Source organism: Oncorhynchus gorbuscha, linkage group LG10 (genome assembly GCF_021184085.1).
Source record: "Oncorhynchus gorbuscha isolate QuinsamMale2020 ecotype Even-year linkage group LG10, OgorEven_v1.0, whole genome shotgun sequence".
NCBI lineage: Eukaryota > Metazoa > Chordata > Actinopteri > Salmoniformes > Salmonidae > Oncorhynchus > Oncorhynchus gorbuscha.
This window is the reverse complement of record NC_060182.1, coordinates 38,033,114-38,059,216: the sequence shown is the minus strand read 5'-3', so window position 1 is coordinate 38,059,216 and position 26,103 is coordinate 38,033,114. Positions and strand designations below refer to the sequence as shown.

Below are 26,103 nucleotides of genomic sequence, written 5' to 3'. Positions count from 1 at the left end.
ACAGTATTAACATAGCACTACTACAGTGGAAGGAATGGAGCCACAGAGCATCTTCTTCCTGGTGTCTAGTGTATTGATGTTCCGTAGACAGGCATGACTAATCAACCTGCTGGTCTATCTGTTTTCTACTCTGAAAATTCACCATGGAGGGTTGAGAATGTGTCACCAACTCATATAAACGTTTGCAATTACTGCACAGCCCCCTTATGAATCCCTTAGGGAACCATGATTGCAATTAAAAAGCATGGGCCAAATGTTAATTAAGTAAACTGCTTGAAACGGAAAACAATGAATGCTTGAAATTCCTTGACTTATAACCCTGTGCTACAATTTAAGTTCCATTTTTATCTTCGTTGCCTGTTGCACATTAAGATAATGATAATGCTGCATTTCACTGGCATACTCATTATCGTTGCTGTGTCTTAAAACAAAAGGTTTTGTTTTTAAAGTATAGCTATTCACATTTGTTGAGGATAGCTGATATCCCAATTTGAAAAGTAAACTCTAAAATACAGCTTTCTTTCAGAATCGAACCCCCACCAATTGGACGCCGTGGTTTATTTTTTGTGTCGCTCGTCAGTTGAGTGAAACCTTGTTGTAGAGAGCAGAAAAGAGGACTTCAGTTCATGGGGTTATTAAATCATTAGAGGAATAGCAGCTGAACTTCTGGCTATCCTCTGTGATTGATGACCCAAGCCTTATTTGCTGAGGCGGAGTGTTTGTTCCTGTGTAATTGTCTACCAGATGGCTAAGCTAAGTGTTCTTAAATGCCTTTAGACCTGCAGGGGTCTGGGGTCCAAACATTTTCAGTACTAATGGCATTGTTGTTCTGAACATCCTGCCGTTCTAAATGATGTTGAAGATCAAGATTCACTAGCAAGCTTTTGAGTTTAAATAATTTGTTTAACCTAGATGTTTTCCGGTGACTGTGTTTGTAAGCTCTTTCACTAAAACAACCCTTGAATTTCGGAAGAAGAGAAAAGGGAATTAAAAATAACCGATTTTGTAGGGTATCCACCAGCTACGCTACCTGGGGTAGAAGAGTCAGATTGGAGCAGAAAATGGATCTAGGTGGCAGTGCTAGTCATCAATCACAGCCCCTCAAGGGGAGCTGCAGCTAAAGCTGGGCTGAAGTGCTATCTGTCAGCTGCTGCTCTGATATAGGCCTGACACCCCCAGAGAGGAGAGAAGAGGGGCCCTATCAGTGCCCATCAGCTCATAGCCCAGCTACAAACTGCCATGTAAACACATGCAGGTGCTCCAGTCAAAATAACCCCTGTACCAGTTCAGCGGGTCACATTATTTCCACAAATGGATGGATAGTCGTCCTTGTTTAGTGGGAGGATAGAGGACATGGCCTGTTCTGCTTCGCGTTGCATTGTGAGGTTTTACTGTTTTACACTTCTATCTCGAGGCGGCTGCCATTTTTAAAATAGGTTTGTTTATAAAGGCTGGATTTGGAACTGTATAATATTATTCATCTACTGTGTGTACTGTCTCTCTCCCTCCGCATCCTACTCCTGAATAAAGCCACCAATGTTGGTCAAGCCGCTGCTGTCAATACCTCTCAAGATGGATAGTTGTTCTGCATGCTTATTGATTCAGCACAGGCAAGAGCTATAAGTATCATTTGTCATTTCTGGAATTATTTGGAGTCCTAGTTAAAAACCCAGAGTGGGGGGAGATAGCCATGTCTTGGGGGGTGGGAGGTACTGTAGGTGGGGTAGGTTGTCTGACGCTTTGATGAATGACTCCACGGGTTTTTGGTTTTTACTGTGAGTGCCGGGGCCCTTAAGCTGCTATTTGCTTTCACCACGGTCCAGGAAAAACAATGTGATGGGTCCAAGGACTGAGCAGCATCATCCTGTCACGTGCAGCTACAGCGAGCAGGGTGGTCTGAGCTGAGCAGAGGAGTCAGGAAGAGGGACAGGGTGGGCCTTAGCCTTAGCCATTACATGCTGCATTTGCACCGACGCAGTAGACTTCAGTTCAGCCTGCTGGTGGGTAGGGCTCGTTGAATATGATTTTGCCTCTTTGAATACAAAACAATATTATTCAGGATACATTGAATACAAGTATTCGGGATGCTTTATCGAAAACAGACATTTTGGTAAATTGTAAGATAAATACGACAAGGAAGAAACACTGTGGTTTTAGTAGTCAGGGCTACAGTATTATCCCCATGTGACTTCACTTTGATTATGTTCCACTTTGGGCTGGGAGCCAACAGGAGCACTGGCTTCATTACTGTATGGATCATCTTTTAAGACCATTTAAGATCACAGGGGCCAGAGTCACAGAGTCAAGTAATGACTGCTCCAACACTCGCAGAGGTTCGTTAAGCTCTTTATTTCATTCAACTGGACAGCACTTCTTAGATGGGCTTGTTTTCTCTGTACAGAATACGCCTACCACCAGTGTTATGACATACGGTGGATTATTTTTTATTTTATTTGTAGGAGATATGCTATTTGTTTGACTTCTGAGCTCTCCCTCAGTGGCTTGAATTTGAAGAAGAGAAAAAAAGAATATGAGCCGGGACTGCAATAAGAAAACAGAGAAAGGAAAACTGAAACAGATGAATTGACAAGCAATTACTTCTGTTGTCCATCAAACTGTCTTGATTCCGTTGTTGGATCAAACATGATTGATATACAATGTCAAAATCCCACCTGAAAATGATTACTACTGCGTTCGAAAAGCTGTTTGTGTCAATGTGCATGTGAGCTTGTGTATACTATATTCACAAGTAGTCACCAATATGAGTTCTACTGTCACAGCTTTTCAACTCTTGGTGGCCATTGTGTCTTCATTTCCATTTTAGCCTGCCAAAATAGATTTTCCCCCAGCTGGAGTGAGAGTGCTTTGTCTGTCCTTCGGCAACATCGGTGAAAATCCCCACACCCAGTATACAGCCCAACTCTCCCCAGTCTCCTACAGACATCGAATATAGGACACTTAGGACAGTCCACCAGGCCTGCTACATACTCATCATGTAGGCCGCGCACACGCAACAACCCACACGGTAATGCGCCCCCGGGGCACTACCTGATGTCACAGTGTGTTAAAGCATCCATAAGAGAATCCCCTTGCTGTTAATCTTCCAAAAATCTAAGTGTTAGCATTACCGGAGCAGTCGTCTCCATTTTGTTTGCATGAGCAGTGACACAACGCACAGCCGATCTCGCCTGCATTCGGAATCCCTGAAACTAGTGCATGAATTGATGTCCCTCGCTTTCCTCCGCTTGCTAATACCTTTCCTAGAACTTGAACAAACAGTGTGCGCTTGTAGGACACATACGGCAGATGTTTAGGATTACTTTCACCTCGGTGCTCCATTGTGTACACTTTAACAGAGCTCAGCTGATGTGGAATGGCACTCATTCAGCCTCACTGCTACTCCAGGGTTCTTCTAGCTTTGTTTTCCTCCATAGAGCCAATCGTTGTGGTCAAAGACTGAACTGATGTTTATTACTCTATTGAATCAGCTTTTTCCCCCCAAATATGTCATGCCATCCGGGACCTCTATACCAGGCGGTGTCAGAGGAAGACCCTAAAAATTCAGCCACCCAAGTCATAGACTGTTCTCTCTGCCACCGCACGGCAAGCGGTACCGGAGTGCCAAGTCTACGTCTTAAAAGGCGCTCTGGATAAGAGCGTCTGCTAAATGACTTAAATGTAAATGTAATATCTTCTACCCCCAAGCCATAAGACCGCTAAACAGTTAATCGATTGGCTATCCAAACTATTTGCATTCACATCCTTTATAACGCTGCTGCTACTCGCTGTTTATTGTCTATGCATAGTCACTTTACCCCTACCTACATGTACATATTACCTCAATCACCTCGACTAACTACCCCCGCGCATTGACTCGGTACCGGTACCCCCTGTGTACAGATGACCTCTTTATTGTTATTCTATTGTTATTTATTTTTTAATAACTTAACCAACAATGCCGTTTTTGAGGGCTTGTAAATAGGCATTTCACAATAAGGTCTACACCTTGTTGTATTCGGCGCATGTGACAAACAAACGGTTAGTGTGTACCTCCACGCTATTATCACTGTGTAGGTGTGTAGGCCCGCTGTATGTTTTTCTCAGTGTGTGTTGCCGGGTCTGTTTGCACACGTAAAAACAAATGGAGTAGGACCTCCTTGATATTGTTGAGGAGTGACATTATCTTTAAGCAGTGCACTTATCTAATCTGTCCGTTGTGCTTTGGGAAGCCGGAGGATGCGGCTATACGGGACAAGAGCAGGGAGAGGGGACAGGGATGCTACTACATCTTTAATTACCATTGATATCGCCACAGAGAGAGAGAGAGAGAGAGAGAGAGAGAGAGAGAGAGAGAGAGAGAGAGAGAGAGAGAGAGAAGGGGGAGGATAGAGGAGTAGAACGAGGGGGGGGGGGGCAGAGGGGGAGAGAGAGGACCCGCCGTGTTCACTTTTTAATTAAGGCTCCGTAGTGTAACTCGTCAATGTACATTATTGGAAGAATGAACGTCAATGCCACCGCTTCTCCTCCTTCTCCTTTATCTCTGTCAATGATTCAAAGACATGATTTATGGTTCGTCTCCGTCTTTCAGGATCATCCATCAAGTTCCGGCTCTGCCGGCGCGCCACCCGTTGTAAATCATCCTGAAAGCCTGTCACTCATTTCCATTAACGTTCCTCTGTTGCTCTGGTCTCCGCCTTCCTCTCAACCTTTTTTTTCTCCTCCTTTTCCTCCCTCCCTCCTTTCCCTCCCTCCCTCAGTTCAAAAGCTACAGCCACACGGGGTATCGGTTCCGTTCCACTGCCTCGTCCATCCGCCTACCTTCTTTTCAATAAATGAACCAATGAATAAAAAAGGCCCTGCACTCGTCAGGCAGGCAGCTCCTCCTCCTCCTCCTCCTCCATTACGGTTGAACACCACAGAAATGTCACTGCTGAGAAGCTCAGGGTAAATGAGGATATAGCGCAAAGACAACATTTGTGTTGTTGTAGGTTTACTAACTTTGCAATGGAAATATTATTGGAACACCTCTATATGCATGTTATAATAAACATAGCCCACTCAGATGTTCCATATGTATTTGGCTGTTAGTTCCACTGCCTCACATCTAAATTATAAGATTTTTTTTTGTTCACTCGATTACATACAAATATTACTGAACTCTAGAAAATCAAACAACCTAAAAGAATATCATCCTAAAGTAATGTAGCCAGGGTTACAAGGTTATGGTATGTACTGTTATTTTTGTAGTGAAAACAGTGGTAGGCCCCCACCACTAAATGATATTGCTTTACTTTAAATGTTACTGATTTACAAACCGAGGCGTACACTCCAACAATGTACTCTTTAAGCAGCTCCTATAGAAATAGGTTTTTATGAACTGAAACATTGACTCAATGGAGTGACTGTCAATCTCTCAACAATAGCTGATGTGCCTCCTTAGGGAGCTTCAATTCACTGGCGTGTTTCTTTTTTCATTCTAATCAACATCTAGATATCAATGCTACCGAATATCCACAAACAGCAGAAAGAAGCCAGCCTGTATTGAGAGGAAACTTTCAGTGATTGGGTGCCAACACATTTCACTATTTGGGCAGCCATTGTTCTCAGAACGGGCTGTCAAAGTGACAATGCAGCGCCAGGCAAATCCCAAAGTTTACGCTTTTCAGAAAAACAGCAGGCCCTAATCATTTTGCAAAAGGACATTTGACAACAAATTTGCCTTTAAAATGAATGGGATGGAGTCAGAGTGTTTTTGAAGCATTTCTGCCTTTCTTACTTTTTAGCTCGTCTCGTCCCCCAGAGCTGCTGCAGGTTTGGCGGGTCTGCTTCTCCCCTTTACGCTTGCCATGAAACAGCCTTTGGTCCCACAAGAAACCATCTGACAGTACCACGCCTCTGTTGCAAATTTACTGTGTAGCCTCATTGCCACTTCTTCCCTTCATTAAAAACAATCCACTATTAATGAATTTGGAATATAAAAAAAGCCTCCCTTTTCTGAAAACTGCTTGTATAAGGGAATGCCTAGGCTGGATCCCATCCAGAATATAATGAAGGATCCATAGAGTCAGAGGAGGGAGGGAGAGTTAGTGAAATGCAGATTGTTTTAATAGAATACGCATTCTTGGCCAGGCAGCTGCAGTATCAGCTTCATCAGGCTAGACTTGACCTTGACTGAGGTCTGCTGTTGTTGATGGCCAGTTTTTTGGCTCATGTAAAGTTCATGATGCTGTAACTGTGACTGTATACATTCACTTATCTCAGGGGGAAGAGGAAATGTAACAGCGAGTGTCCTACAGTCCATTTGGAATGTATTCAAATCCCCTCACTTTCTCCACATTTAGTTACGTTACAGCCTTATTCTAAAATTGATTAAATAAAATAAAAATTCCTCATCAATCTACACACAGTACCACATAATGACAAAGCGAGCTTTTATATATTTTTGAAAATGTTTTAAACATAATAACAGAAATACCTGATTTTCATAAGTATTCAGACCCTTTGCTATGAGACTCGAAATTGAGCTAAGGTGCATACTGTTCCCATTGATCATCCTTGAGATGTTTCTACAACTTGATTGGAGTCCACCTGTGGTCATGATTTGGAAAGGCACACACCTGTCTATATAAAGGTCCCATAGTTGACAGTGCATGTCAGAGCAAAAACCAAGCCATCAGGTCAAAGGAATTGTCCGTAGAGCTCTGAGACAGGATTGTGTCAAGGCACAGATCTGGGTAAGGGTACCAAAAAATGTCTGTAGTACTGAAGGTCCCCAAGAACACAGTGGCCTCCATCATTCTTAAATAGAAAAAGTTGGCCACACGGCCAAACTGAGCAATCGGGAGAGAAGGGCCTTGGTCAGGGAGGTGAACCAAAAAACCCGATGGTCACTCTGACAGAGCTCCAGAGTTCCTCTGTGGAGATGGGAGAACCATCTTTGTAGCATTTCACCAATCAGGACTTTATGGTTGAATGCCCAGACAGAAGCCACTCCTCAGTAAAAGGCACATTTATTGCCCACTTGGAATATGCCAAAAGGCACCTAAAGGACTCTTTGGCATGAATGCCAAGTGTCACGTCTGGCTGAAACCTGGCACCATCTCTACGGTGAAGCATGGTGGTGGCAGCATCATGCTGTGGGGATGTTTTGCATCAGTAGGGACTGGGAGACTAGTCAGGATCAAGGGAAAGATGAACGGAGCAAAGTAGCGAGAGATCATTGATGAAAACCTGCTCCAGAGCGCTCAGGTCCTCAGACTGGGGTGAAGGTTCTTCTTCCAGCAGGACAACAACCCTAAGCACACAGCCAAGATAACACAGGAGTGGCTTTGGGACAAGTCTCTGAATGTCCTTGAGTGGCCCAGCCAGAGCCAGACTTGAACCCGATCAAACATCTCTGGAGAGACTTGAAAATAGCTCCCATTCCAACCTGACAGAGCTTGAGAGGATATGCAGAGAAGAATGGGAGAGACTCCCCAAATACAGGTGTGCCAAGCTTGTAGCGTCATACCCAAGAAGACTTGAGGCTGTCATCGCTGCCAAAGGTGCTTCAACAAAGTACTGAGTAAAGGGTAATATTTCAAACATTTCAAAAATTCTTTGCTTTGTTAATATGGGGTATTGTGTGTAGATTGATGAGGAAAGACCCCAATTTGAAACATTTTAGAATAAGGCTGTAATGTAACAAAATGTGGAAAAAGTCAAGGGGTCTGAATACTTTCCAAATGCACTCTATGTCTGGAGTGAGATGGACCGCCACCGGCATTTTTATTTCATATTGTATTATCACATGTTGAATACTCTCTGAAATGATATATGTTATTGAGAAAACACTACACACATCATATAGAAATGGACCAAAATATAATTTAATTGATTTCATTTTGGAACATATTCCAAAAAGATTAAAACCAAAATATATCTACATATATAAAAAGACATATGCAATCAAATGACCTGGTTAAATTATTGTGGATCTTTTAATGAGTTTGTATGTGGTAGAACTGCTGGGCATCATAAACTCCCAGTCCAATCAGACAAGTGTAGAATAGATTGTCACATACTCCTATCAGCCAGTGGCTCATAAAAGCTTTGAACAAAGGCCTAATCTGTACGAGGCAGTGGTCCTTTAAACGATGGCCCACTTTCCCCTACCCTGCTTGCCTGCCTGCCAAGCCACGCAAACATTCCTGACTGACATTCAATCAGGGAAATTTGAACCGAAGCAAGATGGTCTTTTATTAGTTCCTCCCTGTTTGCTTGACTGGTCAGCTCCAATATGCGAGGGTTGGATGAGTGGCGTACATTAAGATGATGGGTTCTCTCTCTGATAAGGGTGAATGAGGGGTAAACTGCTATTCTGCAGAAAGAAACCATCAGACCTCATCATGTCGCTCCTGGAGAGCCATGTCACAAGCTCTTCAAAAACCAAGTGACAGAGAAAGTAGAAAGCTGCAGCACTGGGCTGGACTGGGCAGCAGCTCTCTCCCTTACTCAAATACAAATGTAGTTTTTTTTTAAAGTCAATTTAAATGCAGTTAATTAAACTCAGCAAAAAAAGAAACGTCCTCTCACTGTCAACTGCGTTTATTTTCAGCAAACTGAACATGTGTAAATATTTGTATGAACATAACAAGATTCAGCAATTGAGACATAAACTGAACAAGTTCCACAGACATGTGACTAACAAAGGGAATAATGTGTCCCTGAACAAAGGGGGGCTCAAAATCAAAAGTAACAGTCAGTATCTTGTGTGGCCACCAGCTGCATTAAGTACTGCAGTGCATCTCCTCCTCATGGACTGCACCAGATTTGCCAGTTCTTGCTGTGAGATGTTACCCCACTCTTCCACCAAGGCACCTGCAAGTTCCCGGACATTTCTGTGGGGAATGGCCCTAGCCCTCACCCTCCGATCCAACAGGTCCCAGACATGCCCAATGAGATTGAGATCCGGGCTCTTCGCTGGCCATGGCAGAACACTGACAGTCCTGTCTTGCAGGAAATAACGCACAGAACGAGCAGTATCGCTGGTGGCATTGTCATGCTGGAGGGTCATGACAGGATGAGCCTGCAGGAAGGGTACCACATGAGGGAAGAGGATGTATTCCATGTAATGAACAGAGTTGAGATTGCCTGCAATGACAACAAGCTCAGTCCGATGATGCTGTGACACACCGCCCCAGACCATGACGGACCCTCCACCTCCAAATCGATCCCGCTCCAGAGTACAGGCCTCGGTGTAACGCTCATTCCATCGACGATAATCGCGAATCCGACCATCATCACTGGTGAGACAAGACTGCGACTCGTCAGCAAAGAGCACTTTTTGCCAGTCCTGTCTGGTTCAGAGACGGTGTGTTTGTGCCCATAGGCGACGTTGTTGCCGGTGATGCCTGGTGAGGACCTGCCTTACAACAGGCCTACAAGCCCTCAGTCCAGCCTCTCTCAGCCTATTGTGGACAGTCTGAGCACTGACGGAGGGATTGTACGTTCCTGGTGTAACTCGGGCAGTTGTTGTTGCCATCCTGTACCTGTCCCGCAGGTGTAATGTTTGTATGTACCAATCCTGTCAAGGTGTTGTTACACGTGGTCTGCCGCTGCGAGGACAATCAGCTGTCCATCCTATCTCCCTGTAGCGCTGATGTAGGCGTCTCACAGTACGGACATTGCAATTTATTGCCCTGGCCACATCTGCAGTCCTCAAGCCTCCTTACAGCATGCCTAAGGCACGTTCACGAAGATGAGCAGCGACCCTGGGCATCTTTCTTTTGGTGTTTTTCAGAGTCCGTGGAAAGGCCTCTTTAGTGTCCTAAGTTTTCATAACTGTGACCTTAATTGCCTACCGTCTAAGCTGTTAGTGTCTTAACGACCGTTCCACGGGTGCATGTTCATTAATTGTTTATGGTTCATTGAACAAGCATGGGAAACAGTGTTGAAACCCTTTACAATAAAGATCTGTGAAGTTATTTGGAATTATCTTTGAAAGACAGGGTCCTGAAAAAGGGACGTGTTTATGTTGACAATTTTTGCTGTTCATAATTACATTTAGTTTTCTTTTTTCTAAGAAAGGATATTTAGCTTTTGCCAGAAACTAAAATCCTTGAACTTGGACAGCAGTGCCACTGCCAGTGAGGCAATATTCATGTGGTTCCATCCATGTATTTTGGTGAAGGGGTGTAAAAACTCTCCTGACAGCCCTGAAAGGGTGGCCCCACTCTTCTGGTGAGATGCAACATGAAGCAATAGTACTGCCTGTGTGGCGGTGGCAGGCAGGCGGCATGGTGGCTGGCGGTGGCACCGTGGCACGCTCAAAATGATGACTTAGGTGCTGGAGTGCAGATTGGAATGCTCTCCCGCCGCTCACTTCCAATTAGGCAGCGGGCCGAGTGATGCGTCTTGGAGCAGAAGCTTCTAGCAGCCAGGCATCAAAAAGAGCAGCGTCGCTCAGTGACATCATGGAGGGAGGGACGGGACTCCTGGAGCTACAGGACTCCTGAAGCTACTGTAGGATGGCAGCCACAGCTTGATGTGACTAAGTAAGAATTGTGATTAATATCGATGGAGAGACAGGGACACACTAGCAAATACCAGCATTTGTATTTTGTAACATGAAAATCCCAAAATCTAAAAGATAAAATCTCCAATTAAGCATGCTGTTTTTGCTACTATTTTTCTCTTACAGCGTTGTAACACAGCCATCTTCCATGCTGACCAGAACGCTCGCGTGCGTCTGCGTGCGCAATGCATGTTGATTTTGTCCGCCAACACCAGACGCGACCAGTACACGCAGGTTGAAATATCAAAGCGAACTCTGAACCAATTATATTATTTTGTGACAGGTCGAAAAAGCATTAAACATTTATGGCAATTTAGCTAGCTTGCTTGCTGATGCTAGCTAATATTTCCTGAGATATAAACGTTGGGTTGTTATTTTACCTCAAATGCACAAGGGCCTCTACTCCGACAATTAATCCAGATAAAGGGGTAAACCGAGTTTGTTTTTAGTAATCTTTCCTCATTCTTCTTTTTTGCACTTTATATTGCAGTTGGCAATGAACTTTAAGGTGCATTACCATCACCAACTGCAATGGAGTGTGGACTTCAGTTCATCTTTTAATCACTCACGTGGGTATATGGTCCTAAAAACCAAAGAGGAGATGGGAGAGGCGGGACTTGCAACACGTCAAGCAGTTCTATTTTAGCACCTGGACACGCACACGAGCGGTGTGGGTGCAATGATTGAATAATGATTGAATAACATGCATTTATTTTGAAATGCTCGCGAACGCGACGCGAGCAGCATGTTAGGGTTGTGATTGTGTTATAGACATTGCAAAGAGGCTGCTATCAAGGTGGTAGAGTCACGTTTTCAAGTCGTTTTTACCCTCATTAATGAACAGAATGTTGGTTTGTGAAAAAAAATCATTCTTTGATTAATTGCCATAATTATTGTGATCATTTTTGCCCAAATGAACAGCCAGATGGTAGGATATGGTGTCATATCTGTGATCCTATCATATTAATCTGGGTATGAGTCCTTCCCAGTACATCCTGCTGCCTTAAGCAAAATTCACAATCTGCCTTTCTTCACATTGTCCATGTTGTCTGGTTTGAAATGGTAAGGATCTCTATTTGAGTATATTAGACTATTAAATATTTAATGTGCGGGTGTATGAAAGCAAGGCATTTATCTGCATGAATAGCCCCTGTTTAGTGAAGTAGGTAATGCACTTTAAGTAACATCCCTTTCATGCATACAAAAATTAACACTAATCTCTGAATCGTATGGTTTTGCACTGCGGCAGTACCCTCCGAGAGATCTTAACATAACCACTTTGTGGAAAGGTAGATAGGTTTTTTAACTCCTTTTACAGCATTTAAACCACTGTATGACTGCATCTTATGGTTGTTGGTAACATAACAGTGTTGTTCTGGGTGTATCTATGACTGTGGGGTTGACGTATTGTATCTTGCTATATTTTATCCAGCAGGGGTCATGAGGAAACGTTTTAACACATTAGGCTAGGTGGTGAGAAAGGTCATACATACCGTAACACCTGGCTTTACCTGACTGATATCTCTGTCAAATATTACATCTCTGGCATGTTGGGTTCAGATAGTTTTATGATTGCCTTGTGAATCCAGCAGAAGTTAATACTGTACATAATGATGACAAACCTTGTCAGTGTCGGGGTTTCCGTTAGCCGGACAGCACGAGAGCTGCTGCTACAGCATCGTAAACATCAAATGCATAGGCAGTAGAAGGCAAGCTTATTTAGTACGTTACACACCGCTTTGCAATGAGCTGGGTGCAGTGTGCATTTTGAAAACACATTTTAATTGTTTGAAACCGGAATGTTTCACTACATATTATGAGGCATGTCTGACCTTGCTTCAAAGTAGCCTAGCCAAAATCATATCCATGGAGGAAATTATTTTATATCAACTTTCTTTCATTGTCCAGTAGCCAAAGTCACAATCCTAGTCATATTAGCAACCAATGCTAGTTGTTGCATACTAGATCTCTCCTCTCTCGGAATATATAACATATATTTTAATCTGTCACATGAAACCGCTTGCATGTGTGATGCAACGTGTTTCCCAGTAATTACATTATTGAACGAATATTCGCGTGTAGCCTACTGCTTTGTAATGTGAAGAACTAATAGTTTTTCAACATTTTATGCTAAATGTTCTGATTTGTTGCATCACTCTTTATGTTGCCTAGGCCTGCTAGTTGTATGAATTTGGGTACTATCGTCCCACAACTGTCCCAAAGTCTGTTTGGAACAGGCTATTTCTTTCTTGACAAGCTGACCAATAGAATAGGTAAACGTTTCTACTATGGGGGATAGTAGACTGACATATGCTGATTTTGCTGTTCGTTACGTGTCTTGTTGGCTGAGGAAAAGTAAATGAGGACAGTCATTCTAACACCTTCGAAGTGAGCATCAGAATTCGGTAAGAAAGAACTCACACCGTTGCATCATCAACTTGCATGTTCTGTCAATATGAATTACCATATTCTTAATGTGATTTCTGTCATTCTGAGCATCGTGGGTGGACGCCCTAATCAGGTTACGTACCCGATATATATGGGTCTAGTATATTTCTCAAATGTCCGGTAAATTAAAGTCTTGCGGTAAATGTCCAGCGCCACATTTTCCTAACGGAAACCCTGGTAGGTGCGTAGCCATCTTGCAGACAGTATGACGTCAACAACAAAAGTATAGTTTTAGCAGATCTTTGATCAACATTAAAGTACAGTGTGTTTGCCCCCCCCCCCCCCCCCCCACCACCACCCCCACAGCCTCGTTTTGAGTAGTGTCTCCCTCCAAACGTCTGAGCTCTCCAGCTCTATAGGATTCTGAAAAGCAACCTACATCATACCTTACTTACTTTAATCATATAGCAAAAATCTATGGTGACAGCGAATTAGAAGGCTCATTTACGAGTATATCGACAACAGTCTTCCAGAGGATGGGGTGAAGATTGGACTCTAGCATGCTGGGAGATGTCTGTTGATTGCTTCGCTTGCCTGACCTGCTTTGTTAACGTGTAGAAGCTACGTTCTTATGTGGGACACCGTAGACGGACGGGTCTGCTGTGTTTTTTTCTTCTTTTCTAGCGTGGCATAAATCCGGGAGATGAAAATGTCACGGAGCAGGTTCATTTTGCAAAGAGGTTTTGATTGCAATGTGCGTGTAATTGATTGTTCCAAGGACAGGAGGAAATCTAGAAATGTCATAACAGTCCTGCTTAGGTCAGTCCCACTGCCAGGCAATCAATGAGAACTAAAAAGAGATATTGATTTGCGAGCAGGGAAAACTGTAGCTTGAGACAACCGGAGAGCAGTTGGGGAAAGTGGCACAGACATGCAGACCTGGCACTTGCAGATATGAATTACCCAATGTTCTGTGAGATAGTATTTCCTGGGATATTCAGAGTATCGCAGGGTATTACAAGCAAGCTGTCCATTAGCTAAACCCCTCAGGCTGCTCACTCACATTGCCTTGTCACTTTAATAAGGGAAATGTTGACCTTCCATGGGATAAATGTTGATATCTTTGCCATTACAAAAGTTAATAGCAGGCTAATAGTGGACATTGAATACTGTTACTGGGGAAAGGTACTGATACATTTCTGCACTCTGATTGTCCTGTGTTGAGAGTAGATTGAAGGAAAAACGTAAAGTTCTAGTGGTACATTTTAAAATGTTTCGTATTGTTGTCCATTCAGTATAGCTTTAACAGAAAACAAATAATTCCTGTAAGTATGAGAACATGATTTCTTATACAACTACTACCACTGCCCATTCAGTTAGCTGTGCTCTCAACATTGAGTAAAATTGCACTTGACTCCCAAACCGGCTGCCACTCCTGGATATTCAGGCCTTGCTATGCCAGGAGTTTGTTCAAACGGATTCGTGTTATTATCACTTCAAGTAGCTGATTTATGGTGGACACCCTAGGTATTTTCACCTCTGCATACTTCTGTCTGAATATATACATTTGTAGTGACACAGATTGGAGGCTTTACAGGGGTTTATGACATGCTAAATCTAATTCCTGGCGTGCCAGCCCTCTTATTTTGTAAGCCTAGTTGAACTGAATGTTGCCCTTAACATACTAAAGTCACAACATTTGGTCAGTAGGCTTAGTTTGAAGTGTAGGAATAATGAATAAAAGTCATACAAATTATCATAAAATGTACTTGTAGTATTACGTCTCGTATTTTGACAGTTATAATTCTATAACTGCAGGAATTATGTTGACAATCTATTGCTCGTGTAGGATATTCCCCGGTTCTATTGCTACACATGTATTCTCTTCATGTCAGAGATGAGGTCTTGTAGACTGGCCCTAGCTTACACAATGTCTCTGCCCTTGCATTGAAGAGTCACGCTCCTTGGCATCAACCAAGGGTTGGCAAACTGGAGTGGTGGATAGTGTGGAAGTAGACGTGTGGGTGGAGTGACCCCTGCCGAAGTTTAATTGGTGCCTTTGGATGTATAGAACTTCTGATCTGAGGGGCAAAATGGCAGGAATTGCTGTTAATTGTGTCAATGTCATCTGGAAATATATCCATAGCATAATGAGTGATTATGCTAATGTTATATGGCAATCAGTCTTGTCAGTCAAACCATTTATTGGGGAAACATTTTTTTTGTTGTTGGTGTAATTATTATTTAATAAACTGCAGGTGATAATCTGTATCATAATGTGTGCGTTCAGTCAACACCAACCAAAAATAAAATGACATTATCTTGATTCACTTTTTTGTTTGTACAGCATTGCTGGATTTCATAGTGCTCTATGGCAGGGTGGATAAAGCTACTTGAATGTGGTAAATCGTATCATCTAATTGCCATGAAATAACCATTTATTGGATGTGTGTCCGCATGCTCCATTGCTGTATGATTGCGGAGTGTCTCTTAGTTAAATATTTATTCATGCTAATTCCTAAACCGTTAATTAGTTATAAGAGCTTGCTGTTTCCATAAAGTGTCCCATGAAGAAGAAAATCAGTTTAGGCTATATCTGCAATATTTCACCAGTATACTCTATTACAGCCTCAAATAATCATTCAAATGTAAATGTTACATATGGATGGATAATTTTACAGAATTGTGAGCATGCACGTTTGTCATGGGAAACTCAGTTATACGGTAGGGCATCTTTACTCCATTGATTTTCCATAGGACCATGCTTGACAACCTCTTGAAACTTGACTTGATAATGCACATTTTATCAGTCAATGTTCAGTTATGGAAGACAGAAATTAAAGGTTCTACAATCATTTGAACTTGGCAAGAAAAGCTATGCTACATTGACTTCTGTCCATAGTCTCAAGACTCAAAAGAGAAGACATCAACTAGAAGCTTGTCAGAGCCGATATTATTCTCGTTTTTCACTGAGAACTATATATAAAACTATCAATAAAACATGTCTCTGTACTCTGGCAAAACTCACTCCCTCTTCACCCTGGAAGGGTGTTTTTGAGACCAACGATCTCAGTTGGCCAATCCAGAAATCTCTCCTGCGGAAGATCAGGGTCACAGCGCATTGGGGAACCTCTGGTGTGCTGCATGGCTCCTTGTTCACAAAGGCCCCATTCTGCATGTTTGTTTTGAAAGGCTGAGTCCCATCTCCATCTTCATCCATTAGCTGGCAAGGAGTTCACCTCCAGGGTTTCTCCTGCGGCACTTGTGAAATATTGATAGAAAAGGCTTATTTTCAGAATGCGAAGGAGGATGACATTCTACATTCTATGGGCCGACCTAGTGTACTGAGTGCTTACTTGCATTCAACATTCCACTCCATAGAGTGCCCCTAACTCAAAATAAAAAATATTACCCACATGAAATGCATAAGTGCCTGGACAAGGCCATTGTGTCCTATTTATATTTAACTAAAAGCACATCTGCCATAACTTCTCCCAAAATGCACATTTTCAAACATGAATTTGAAGAGGACATAACGGATTATATACTGAACAGAAATATAAACACAACATGCAACATGCAACCGTTCAACATGCAACAGCCCTAATCTATTGATTCCACATGAATGGGCAGGGGCTCAGCCATGGACGGGCCTTTAACCCACTTGGGAGCAAGGCCCGCCCACTGGGGACCCAGGCCAGCCAATTAGAATGAAGTTTCCCCCACAAAAGAGCTTTATTACAGACAGAAATACTCCTCAGTTTCATCAGCGGTCCGGGTGGCTGGTCTCAGACGATCCCGCAGATGAGGACGCTGGATGTGGAGGTCCTGAGCTGGACTTGTTACACATGGTCTGTTGTTGTGAGGCTGGTTGGAGGTACTGATAAATTCTAAAAAATTATGTTGGAGGCAGTTTATGGTAGAGAAATTAACATTCAAGTATCTGGAAACAGCTCTGCTGGACATTCCTGCAGTCAGCATGCGAATTGCACATTCCCTGAAAACTTGAGACATCTGTGGCATTGTGTTGTGTGACAAAACTGCACATTTTAGAGTGGCCTTTTATTGTTCCCAGCACAAGGTGCACCTGTGTAATGATCATGCTATTTATTCAGCTTCTTGATATGCCACATCTGACAGGTGGGTAGATTATGTTGGCAAAGGAGAAATGGTCACTAACAGGGATATAAACAAACAAAAATTGTGCGTATGGAACATTTCTGGGATCTTTTATTTCACCTCATGAAACATGGGACCAACACTTTACATAATATAATAATAATAATATATAATATATGCCATTTAGCAGACGCTTTTATCCAAAGCGACTTACAGTCATGTGTGCATACATTCTACGTATGGGTGGTCCCGGGGATCGAACCCACTACCCTGGCGTTACAAGCACCATGCTCTACCAACTGAGCTACAGGACCCCATGTTGCGTTTATATTTTTGTTCAGTATATATGACAAAGCTGACAAACTGCATATACTGTAAGATGTCTCTTCGAAAGTGTTGTGACTGCTGTTGATGTGTTTTGTGTATCCATATTGTGGATTGGCAACTTAATCAACAGAGAATATTTTGATTGTATTGTATTGATTATAGTTTTGCTGATATTACCTTTTGACTAACGTATCCACCAACCTCATCAAAATAGCCTAATATGCTGTATCGCAAGTAATACAAATTAGATGATGGTTACTGATTTAAAAAATACTGTTGTTTAATTATCAGTTAATTGATGTAATAGCATTTGTGCCCTATGAGTGTGAACGAACAGGTGAATAATGAAATAGATAATTGCTGTTTACGAGACTGTCAAGGGCAATATAACGACGTGACAGGTTGCCAGTAATCTCTCGGTATTTTAGATAATGATCTAGTTATAATAAGTACATCTATTTTCAAACAGCACTGTTTCTTTGCTGTGATTAACAATATCATTGGTTAATAATTATCCATATTTAGTTTTCATTTAGCATAAAGCACTTACATTTGTCTGTCAACACAGATAAAATAATTTTGTAACAGACACTCTGTGACCACTTAAATGGAGAAATGATATATTTCAGCCCCCCAAAAATATATGAAATTGAAGTAAACCCCTCTCATCTTGCAGGGCTCAGGCTTTTTAATTTATTAATAGAACACTTGTGAGGAATTAGAATATCTATGTCTGTGTAATTTGCTGCAACACAATCTGGTAGGTTCACGCATGGCAAAATATTATCCAAGAGAGAAAGCTTACACTTTTTCATTGCAGTTTGGAGACACTCATCACTTTGGAATAGGCCATTTGCAAAAACACTTAGTAAAACCCCAGGAGAAATCAATTGCATTTTGTCAGTCATTGGTCAAACGATTGTTGTAAACATCTCAACATGAGGCAGGGAAACCTTTGACACAGCACTGAGTCAATGGCCCACCGTGAATCACAAGGAGCTGTTTGACCACCAGCAGTGTGTTAGTACAGGCATTATGTCCGTCCATATCGTTGAATTTCTCAAGTAGCTCTGGCCTGCATTGTGCAGCATTGTGTGGGTTTTTCAAAAATATCTTGCATGTTTTACATTGGAACTCTTTCAAATGCCCTGTAATGATTGCAAGGCAAATCATTTCCTTCTCCCAATGGTGATTTCTTACTATTATTAGCAGACTTGTACAGAGTAATAAGAAATGGTCACTGAATTGAATCTCTTCTCTCTCCCTCTTTTAGTATATGAGCCTGATGAAGATGGCATCATGCAAGAGACCATCCCTGAGGATGACAGAGAGAATGCCACTCCAACTGAAGAGGAGAGTTCTGAGAAGACAAGTCCCAAGGCCTCAGAGGACAAAGAGATGGACAACAAAAGCAGTAACAGCTACAGCTACCAGAATTCCCCCGTCAGTGTCCTTTCCAATCAAGAGGCCGAGTTGGAGTCACGCCTTAGCGACGCCAGCGATAGACTCTCGCTCTCAGACTTCAAAATGGCCTCACCACCTGAAAGTCAGAAAGTCGAGGAGAGCAGCGGTTCGAAACACAAGGATGACATGCACAGCAGTCTGGAGAGAATGAGGGCTGCGTATGCTAACTTTCTCTCAGATTCCTACTGGACAGGGATTGGGATGGACTTGAAAATTGGCAAAACACCCAGCAAAGCCAACTGTGACAGCACCAATGGGAGCACCAAGAATGAATTTGACTGGCACCAGGATGCACTCTCCAAAACCTTCCAGCAAACCCAATCCCCAAGGACTGTGTCCAAACCCAACCTCTTCAGCTCGGTCCACCTCTACAGACAGAGCAGCAAAGCAGGTGGGACGGTGTTCACAGGAGCAAGTCGGTTCAAGTGTAAGGACTGCAGTGCTGCCTACGACTCTATTGTGGATTTAACAGTGCACATGAACAAGAGCGGACATTACCAGGACAACAACCACGGAAAACCGAGCAATGCCTCCACGTCCTCCAAATCAAGAAAAAGAAATTTGCAAGACATGGAAGGGAAAGACGATGCACAGAAAGTTCTGAAATGTATGTTCTGTGGCCATTCTTTTGAATCCCTCCAGGACTTGAGTGTCCATATGATAAAAACAAAGCATTACCAAAAAGTGCCTTTGAAAGAACCAATCCCAGTACTCTCACCCAAATTACTGCCACCAGCAAAGAAACGGGCCTACGAAGCCAATAGACCTTGTTCTCCTGATTCTACCACAGGGTTAGCTGGTTACAGCGAGGCCCAACGGTCCGCGGCTATTTCAAATGCTAACAGTAATCGTTATGGTTATCAGAATGGGGCTAGCTACACTTGGCAGTTTGAGACATGCAAGTCTCAGATTCTGAAATGCATGGAGTGTGGGAGCTCCCATGATACCCTGCAACAGCTCACCACTCATATGATGGTCACTGGACATTTCATAAAAGTTACAAACTCCGCCTCTAAGAAGGGGAAACAGTTAGCTCTGGATCCCTTGGCTATAGAGAAGATGCAGGTATTAGCTGAGCCTCTTGCTAATGAAACTGAAGGCGATAAAGTGTCTCCAAAAACTGCTTCCCCAGGGGACAGTGAGAAAGATAACCAGAGGGACGGCACATTGGACAAAATTGAAGAAAGTCAAGCGAAGGATGACAAGGCAGAGAGTAAGGATCAAAAGGCAGGGGAAGGGGCATTTAAATATCCATATCTCCGCGAGGAGGATCTGGAGCAGCAGGGATCATCAGGTGGAGGAGGGGATATCCTCAAGTCTTTAGCCAACACAGTGGCCTCTGCAATCAACAAGGCTCAGACTGGGACCCCCAGCTGGAGTGCCTACCCCAGTATCCACGCTGCCTATCAACTCTCTGGGATCATCAAGAGCAGCAATCCCCTCTCAGCGTCTGCCCCTATTCAGCTAAAGCAGACATTCAACCACAAGCTCAGATCGATCGCCCCAAAGGGGAAGTTTCTTCAGGGCGCTGGGGGAGTTGAAACTCAGAAGGGACACCAACAGCATCAAAATGCGGACATCAAAAAAGAAAAGGTTGGCATTAGTGATGGTAAAGAAAGTCCGAATATTAAGTTTGATCTGGCGGAGAATGATGACAGCGATTGTCAGGACAATTTCTCTACCTCTTCAAAGCTCGAAGCAGACTGTCTGAATGAAGGGAGTGATGCGATCAAAGGGAAGTTGAGCCCAGAGTTCTTAGACAGAGGCAAGACACCAAGCCCTCCTGCCAGCAATGGACGAAGCGCTACTTCAGAGCTTGTCAATGACACCCCAGAAATACTGGGCATAAACCCTCTAAGTGCACTGCAGTCAGTTCTGAACAATCATTTGGGTAAAGCAAATAATTCAAGATCTGAAAACAGTCAACTCTCTGCTTGCTCTCAATCTATATTCGCTGAACTCAACCGGAGTATGGAGAAACCAGCAGTGGTGCATGCCACCCCTGCTAGGAACAGAGTTAACAATGCCTTTCTGTTTACTGGCAATGATCAGCCAATAGACCTGACAAAATATAAACCTAACAAGCCAAGTTCCTCACATCTACGGCCATCTGCCCCAATGCCACAGACACACGCTCTGTCTGACATTGCTGACATGGTCAAGGTTCTTCCTAAAGCCACCACACCAAAATCATCCATGCCATCGAGGATACCCACCATGAAACTGGAAACAGACGTGAGATGCTTTGAGGATGTGTCGGCTGAGGTATACTCGGTTCACAAGCGTAAGGGAAGGCAGTCGAACTGGAACCCCCGGCATCTTCTCATCCTCCAAGCCCAGTTCGCCTCCAGCCTCTTTCTGACTTCTGAGGGCAAGTACTTACTCTCAGATCTTGGTCCTCAGGAACGAATGCACATCTCCAAGTTTACTGGACTGTCCATGACAACCATCAGCCATTGGTTGGCCAATGTGAAATACCAACTTAGGAAAACAGGGGGAACCAAGTTTCTGAAGAGCATGGACACTGGCCATCCGATCTTCTACTGCAATGACTGTGCTTCCCAGTTCAGGACACCACCAGCCTTCATCTCCCACCTGGAATCACACCTAGGGTTCCAAATCAAAGATATGTGCAAACTGCCTATCGAACATCAGACGAAGGTAGAGAAGCCAGAACTGTCTAAGGCTCTCAGTTTCCGGGCAACAGAGACGCTAGTCACTGAGGAGGACGTTGACGCTAAGTTCAAATGTAAGCTGTGCTGTAGGACATTTGCTAGTAACCATGCGGTTAAACTTCACTTGAGTAAAACTCACAGCAAATCCCCTGAGAACCATTCACAATATGTGGAAATGGACAAAGAGTAGGAGTTGTTCATTTTTGCTAAATGTTTTGTTATTGATTTTTAAAACACGGGTCAGATATTTCAACCATATTTCCAGTAGCATTGTGTAGTATGCATAATGATTGAAAACATTTAATTGAAGATGACATGGACACACTGGCTAGACTAAACCCTAAAATGTTAAAGAATACACCAACTTATACCTTTGCACCCTGCTCAAATGCATCACCAGTAATGAAATGTATTAATGCTTGAAACATAATTGCTGATGTTTGCATGCAATAGCTATGGCTATGACTACTATTTATTTGTATGATATGTCACATTTCAGTTGTATTATTTCAAAGACAAAGTAATGGGTAAATTGTAATTTTTAACTCCAATGATACCTGCATAAATATGCAGTTTTTTAAACAGGTAGCCAGACACATGTTAACACATTTACTGAACTGTACAGTGAATTGCTATGTAAAAATGTTTTGTGTTGCAATGATAGAACAGAAAAGCACTTTAATAAATGTTAAATCACCAGTTTAGGCTCAGATTCTGTACATGAACCCAACACATTTAGACAGGTTGGAAACAAGGATGTCTAACATGTAAAAGACACCCCCCAAAAATTAAGACTAAAAAATGATTAGTGTTTCATGTTAAAAGGATGACAGTGAGACAAATGATACCTGCACCTTTTTTTTTACCAATTGAAATAAAGACTTAACATTTGCTACCAGCCTGTGTTCATTTTAAGTTTGCACGAGTCTCCTGTATGTCTCCTGAAATAGATTAACAATATATGCACAGACCAATGTGTGGTTGGGAGTGACTGTGTTCCTCATAGCAATTAAACATTTCCTTTTGCTCTCTTATTTCACAGCTATACAAATAATTGCCTGCTAAATTCATAGACATTTTACACAATGAATCCTATTTTTTTTCAAGCAATCAAGTCCATCAATTACCACTACCCTTCACCACCCATCAAATAGGTTTTATAACAGGCGACTGACATTTGATGTCAAATGGAGAAAGAGCACATGGGCGCTATGGTGATTTGAATACCGTGACACCGACTTGCCCTCTATTGTTGGAAATGAGCAGGCAATCTCGATTGTTCATCAGATGACTCCTAATGCAGTTAAATATATTCAGATATAATTTCTCCTTGCATGTATAATTACTCTCATAGACCACACACCTCAGTGAACAGATTAAAGCTATAAATTATTTAATGCCTCGCCCCACCAATGGATCCCCTGATTCGTCTGTCGAGCCATTATTTTGTAGAGTAGCAACTTGTTTTAAATTGAGGCTAAGGTATGGGTGGAACAGAGTGAAACACTGATTGCAATAGTCAGATCTTTTGTGTTTATTAATGGAAATGAAATGTGAGATTGAATTGGCTTATTAAAAAGGAGATATGCCTCTGTACTGCTGCAGCTGTAATCATTCAGAATTACATAATTTAGCTTGAGTTGTTTTATCCTTTTTGAAATGTCTATAGAAATTCACTGCAATTCTGCATGTGGGGAAACAATTTTATCATTCAAAGCATATGAAAATGTGTGGCTCTATCAGCAAGGGATCCACATTAGGCATAGGCTTAGCACAAATAAAATGCTGTCATCAATGCAATCAGCAGGATTGTTTCTTACCTGAATTTGGTTTAATAAGTCAGTGTCACATCGGCTTTGTATTGCTACTGTATGGAGAAGATATAATCTATAAGTAAAGTATAAGTATATGTGACCATGAGCTAAAAAAATATTCAACAAGGTTAAAATGCCATTTCATCGCACCAAAAAAAAAGTGGACTCGTATCAAGTAAGCAAGTCGGTGGAGCTGCCAAACAATCCATTTTTTTCTCATTTGAGATGTTTTCATTTTAATACAGTTGATCTAATATGGGACACCCTAATTATACACTTCCTTACTTACACCTTACAGGCGATTATATATTGATAAAAGTCACCTTATCCTGGAGAGATTTATATGGCTATTTTATCAAAACGTCACGCCAGGGTAAAATCCCCTATGTGAAATGAATGGTGGAAAAACGATTGGAACCATTTCCCTGGTTGATCACAAGGTTTTATGGGTATTATGACACCTCCACTGTGGGGCTCTATACACAGTTAGCAGAGACAGTGGTATACACAGTACTGTACATCCAGAAGTTGTGGTGTTCTATCGATGTTAGATTGTATTATGTGTCATCACGTTCCCTCTCATCCATGAAACTTGAATGAAGGAAAAGTACATTAAATACATTTTAGTATGTGTAATTCTCTGTCTTAGTCATATCGAGTTAAAGAAATTATTCTTACCCAATGTTTTGCAGACAATCAAAAGTAACAGCCTGCCTATACCATTATGCGGTACGTCTAGCTGTAAAATTGTTTTTGAAACATTTAAACCATCTTAAGGTCTATAAATGTCATGATTCTGATTATTCATAGTCTGATGGATCCAAAACATCAGAACAGCTTACACTCTTCACACAGGCCAGGGCTTGGTGATTCTTAAAAAAAAAAAAACGTACTAATAGCTTAGTAGAAAAATCAAATTATGCACATAAGTATGCTTGCATAGCAGAGGCGGCTGTGAAAACCAAACTTAGCAAAGAATTGATGCCAGCTCTCATTTGCAAATCCTTTGTCAATCTGTCATTAAACATGTTGTCAAATAATGATAAGTGTACACTCCTAGCTTACATTGGCATGCTTCCCTCTGATGTTGATGTGCTGTAATGGGACAAATGTACACTGGAATTTGCCTTTAGTATCTGCCTGACTTTGTGTCCTTCTGTGGCTTTAGACAAGGATGTCTTTTCTGCATTATCTGTGATTCACAGAGGGAAAAGAGGGGTGGAAAAGCTCATCACACAACATCATAATATGTTCGTCTAATTTGTTTAATGAATGACTATTTTCAACAACAAAAAATGACCTGTTAGTCGAACAGTGTTAGCGAAAAGGGACGGAAACCGAGCCCTTGTGTTTAATTTCTTCTTCCCTGAAATCCTTGATGATTTGTGATGTCCTTTTTAAGGCATCCTGGATCTCGCCATCACACCCTCACTACTGGGCACAGATGTCAATGCCACGTCTATTCCACGTTGGTTCAACGTAAATTCATTGAAATGACATGGCAACAATGTTGATTCCGCCAGCGTGTGCCAGGTGAGTCCTTACTTCCAGGCCTCAATTGTCAGTTCTCATGTACATGCCTTTATTACATGGGCTATGACTGGATGGAAGACGTGGCTAAATGAGTAGCAATCTCCATTCCACCACCTTTGGGTAGGCCTATCTGTCGCGTCTTTTCTGTGAGACTGTTGTGTTTTTGCAAATTTGCTAATCACGCGAAACACTTGATTAACCTACTGCAAAACATTTGATCAATCAATTAAGCCGCACGACTCTGCATGTTCATTGTGCATCATGAATATCAACACCCGGGTCATTTATCAATTATAGCACATGCATGCTTTATCAATCATGTAACCTGAAACCTGATTCTAACGAGAACATACGCGGGTTGATAAAGGGAAGGTGAAAACCCAGGAACGGTGTGATAATCCATTTGCTGTCTTCAAAACTTTCTATCACAATAGTTCAAACTTTTTGTTTTCGTAATTTCATGATTTTCTGTCCCTCTTTTTTTGTCCGTCTCTTATGGTTCGACTTGGTAATGGTCGTCCTTCATTATTCATTTGGTTTCATTCCTGTGTTCAACGCAACAACAACAACAAAACGCATGTTGTTACTTCTCTGTGGGAGGAGAAGAACATTTGAAAGGCTTCACCGATGTGCCGGTCAGTCAATTGAAGTCACTTTTAAAGAGTCTCCCTCCCTCTTAAAGAACACTACATGGCTAAAAGTATGTGGACACCTGCTCGTCGAACATCTCGTTCCAAAATAATGGGCATTAATATGTAATTGGTCCCCCCTTTGCTGCTATAACAGCCTCCACTCTTCCGGGAAGGCATTCCACTAGATGTTGGAACATTGCTGCGGGGACTTTCTTCCATATGTATGGGCTCTGCGCAGGCCAGACAAGTTCTTCCACACAGCATTGTCATGCTGAAACAGGAAAGGGCCTTCCCCAAATGAAATAAACACACACAGTGATTGTGATGATTTAAGAATAGAATTATAAAGACTGCACGGGTGGCTTTAATTCAAAAAATAGTTTAAAGTCCACATCTTTCGGTATTCCCTTTCCAAAATGTTTTTTTTTGACAGGATGAGTTTGTCACAGAGAACTGTGGACAAATTTTAGCATAGGAATGCATGGGCAACGTTTCATTGCCATCATACACTGGATGAGAGAAATAACACTTGATTGCCAGCAGTTCATCAGTGCATCCTTCAAATGTGTCACCGAGCGTGCCTCAAGGCAGCGTGC

The 26,103-nt window shown here is 42.3% G+C and overlaps 1 protein-coding gene across 1 annotated transcript in view; it reads left to right on the top strand.

Annotated features, from left to right (window-relative positions):
* The window catches only part of LOC124046019 (teashirt homolog 2), a 43,575-nt gene extending 21,154 nt beyond the window's left edge, over positions 1 to 22,421 (top strand). Inside the window, exon 2 of the mRNA XM_046365941.1 lies at positions 18,663 to 22,421. Within this exon, the coding sequence (XP_046221897.1) occupies positions 18,663 to 21,718 (3,056 nt within the window). The 3' untranslated portion in view covers positions 21,719 to 22,421. The remainder of the gene's footprint in view (positions 1 to 18,662) is intronic.
* Positions 22,422 to 26,103: the final 3,682 nt, after the last annotated feature.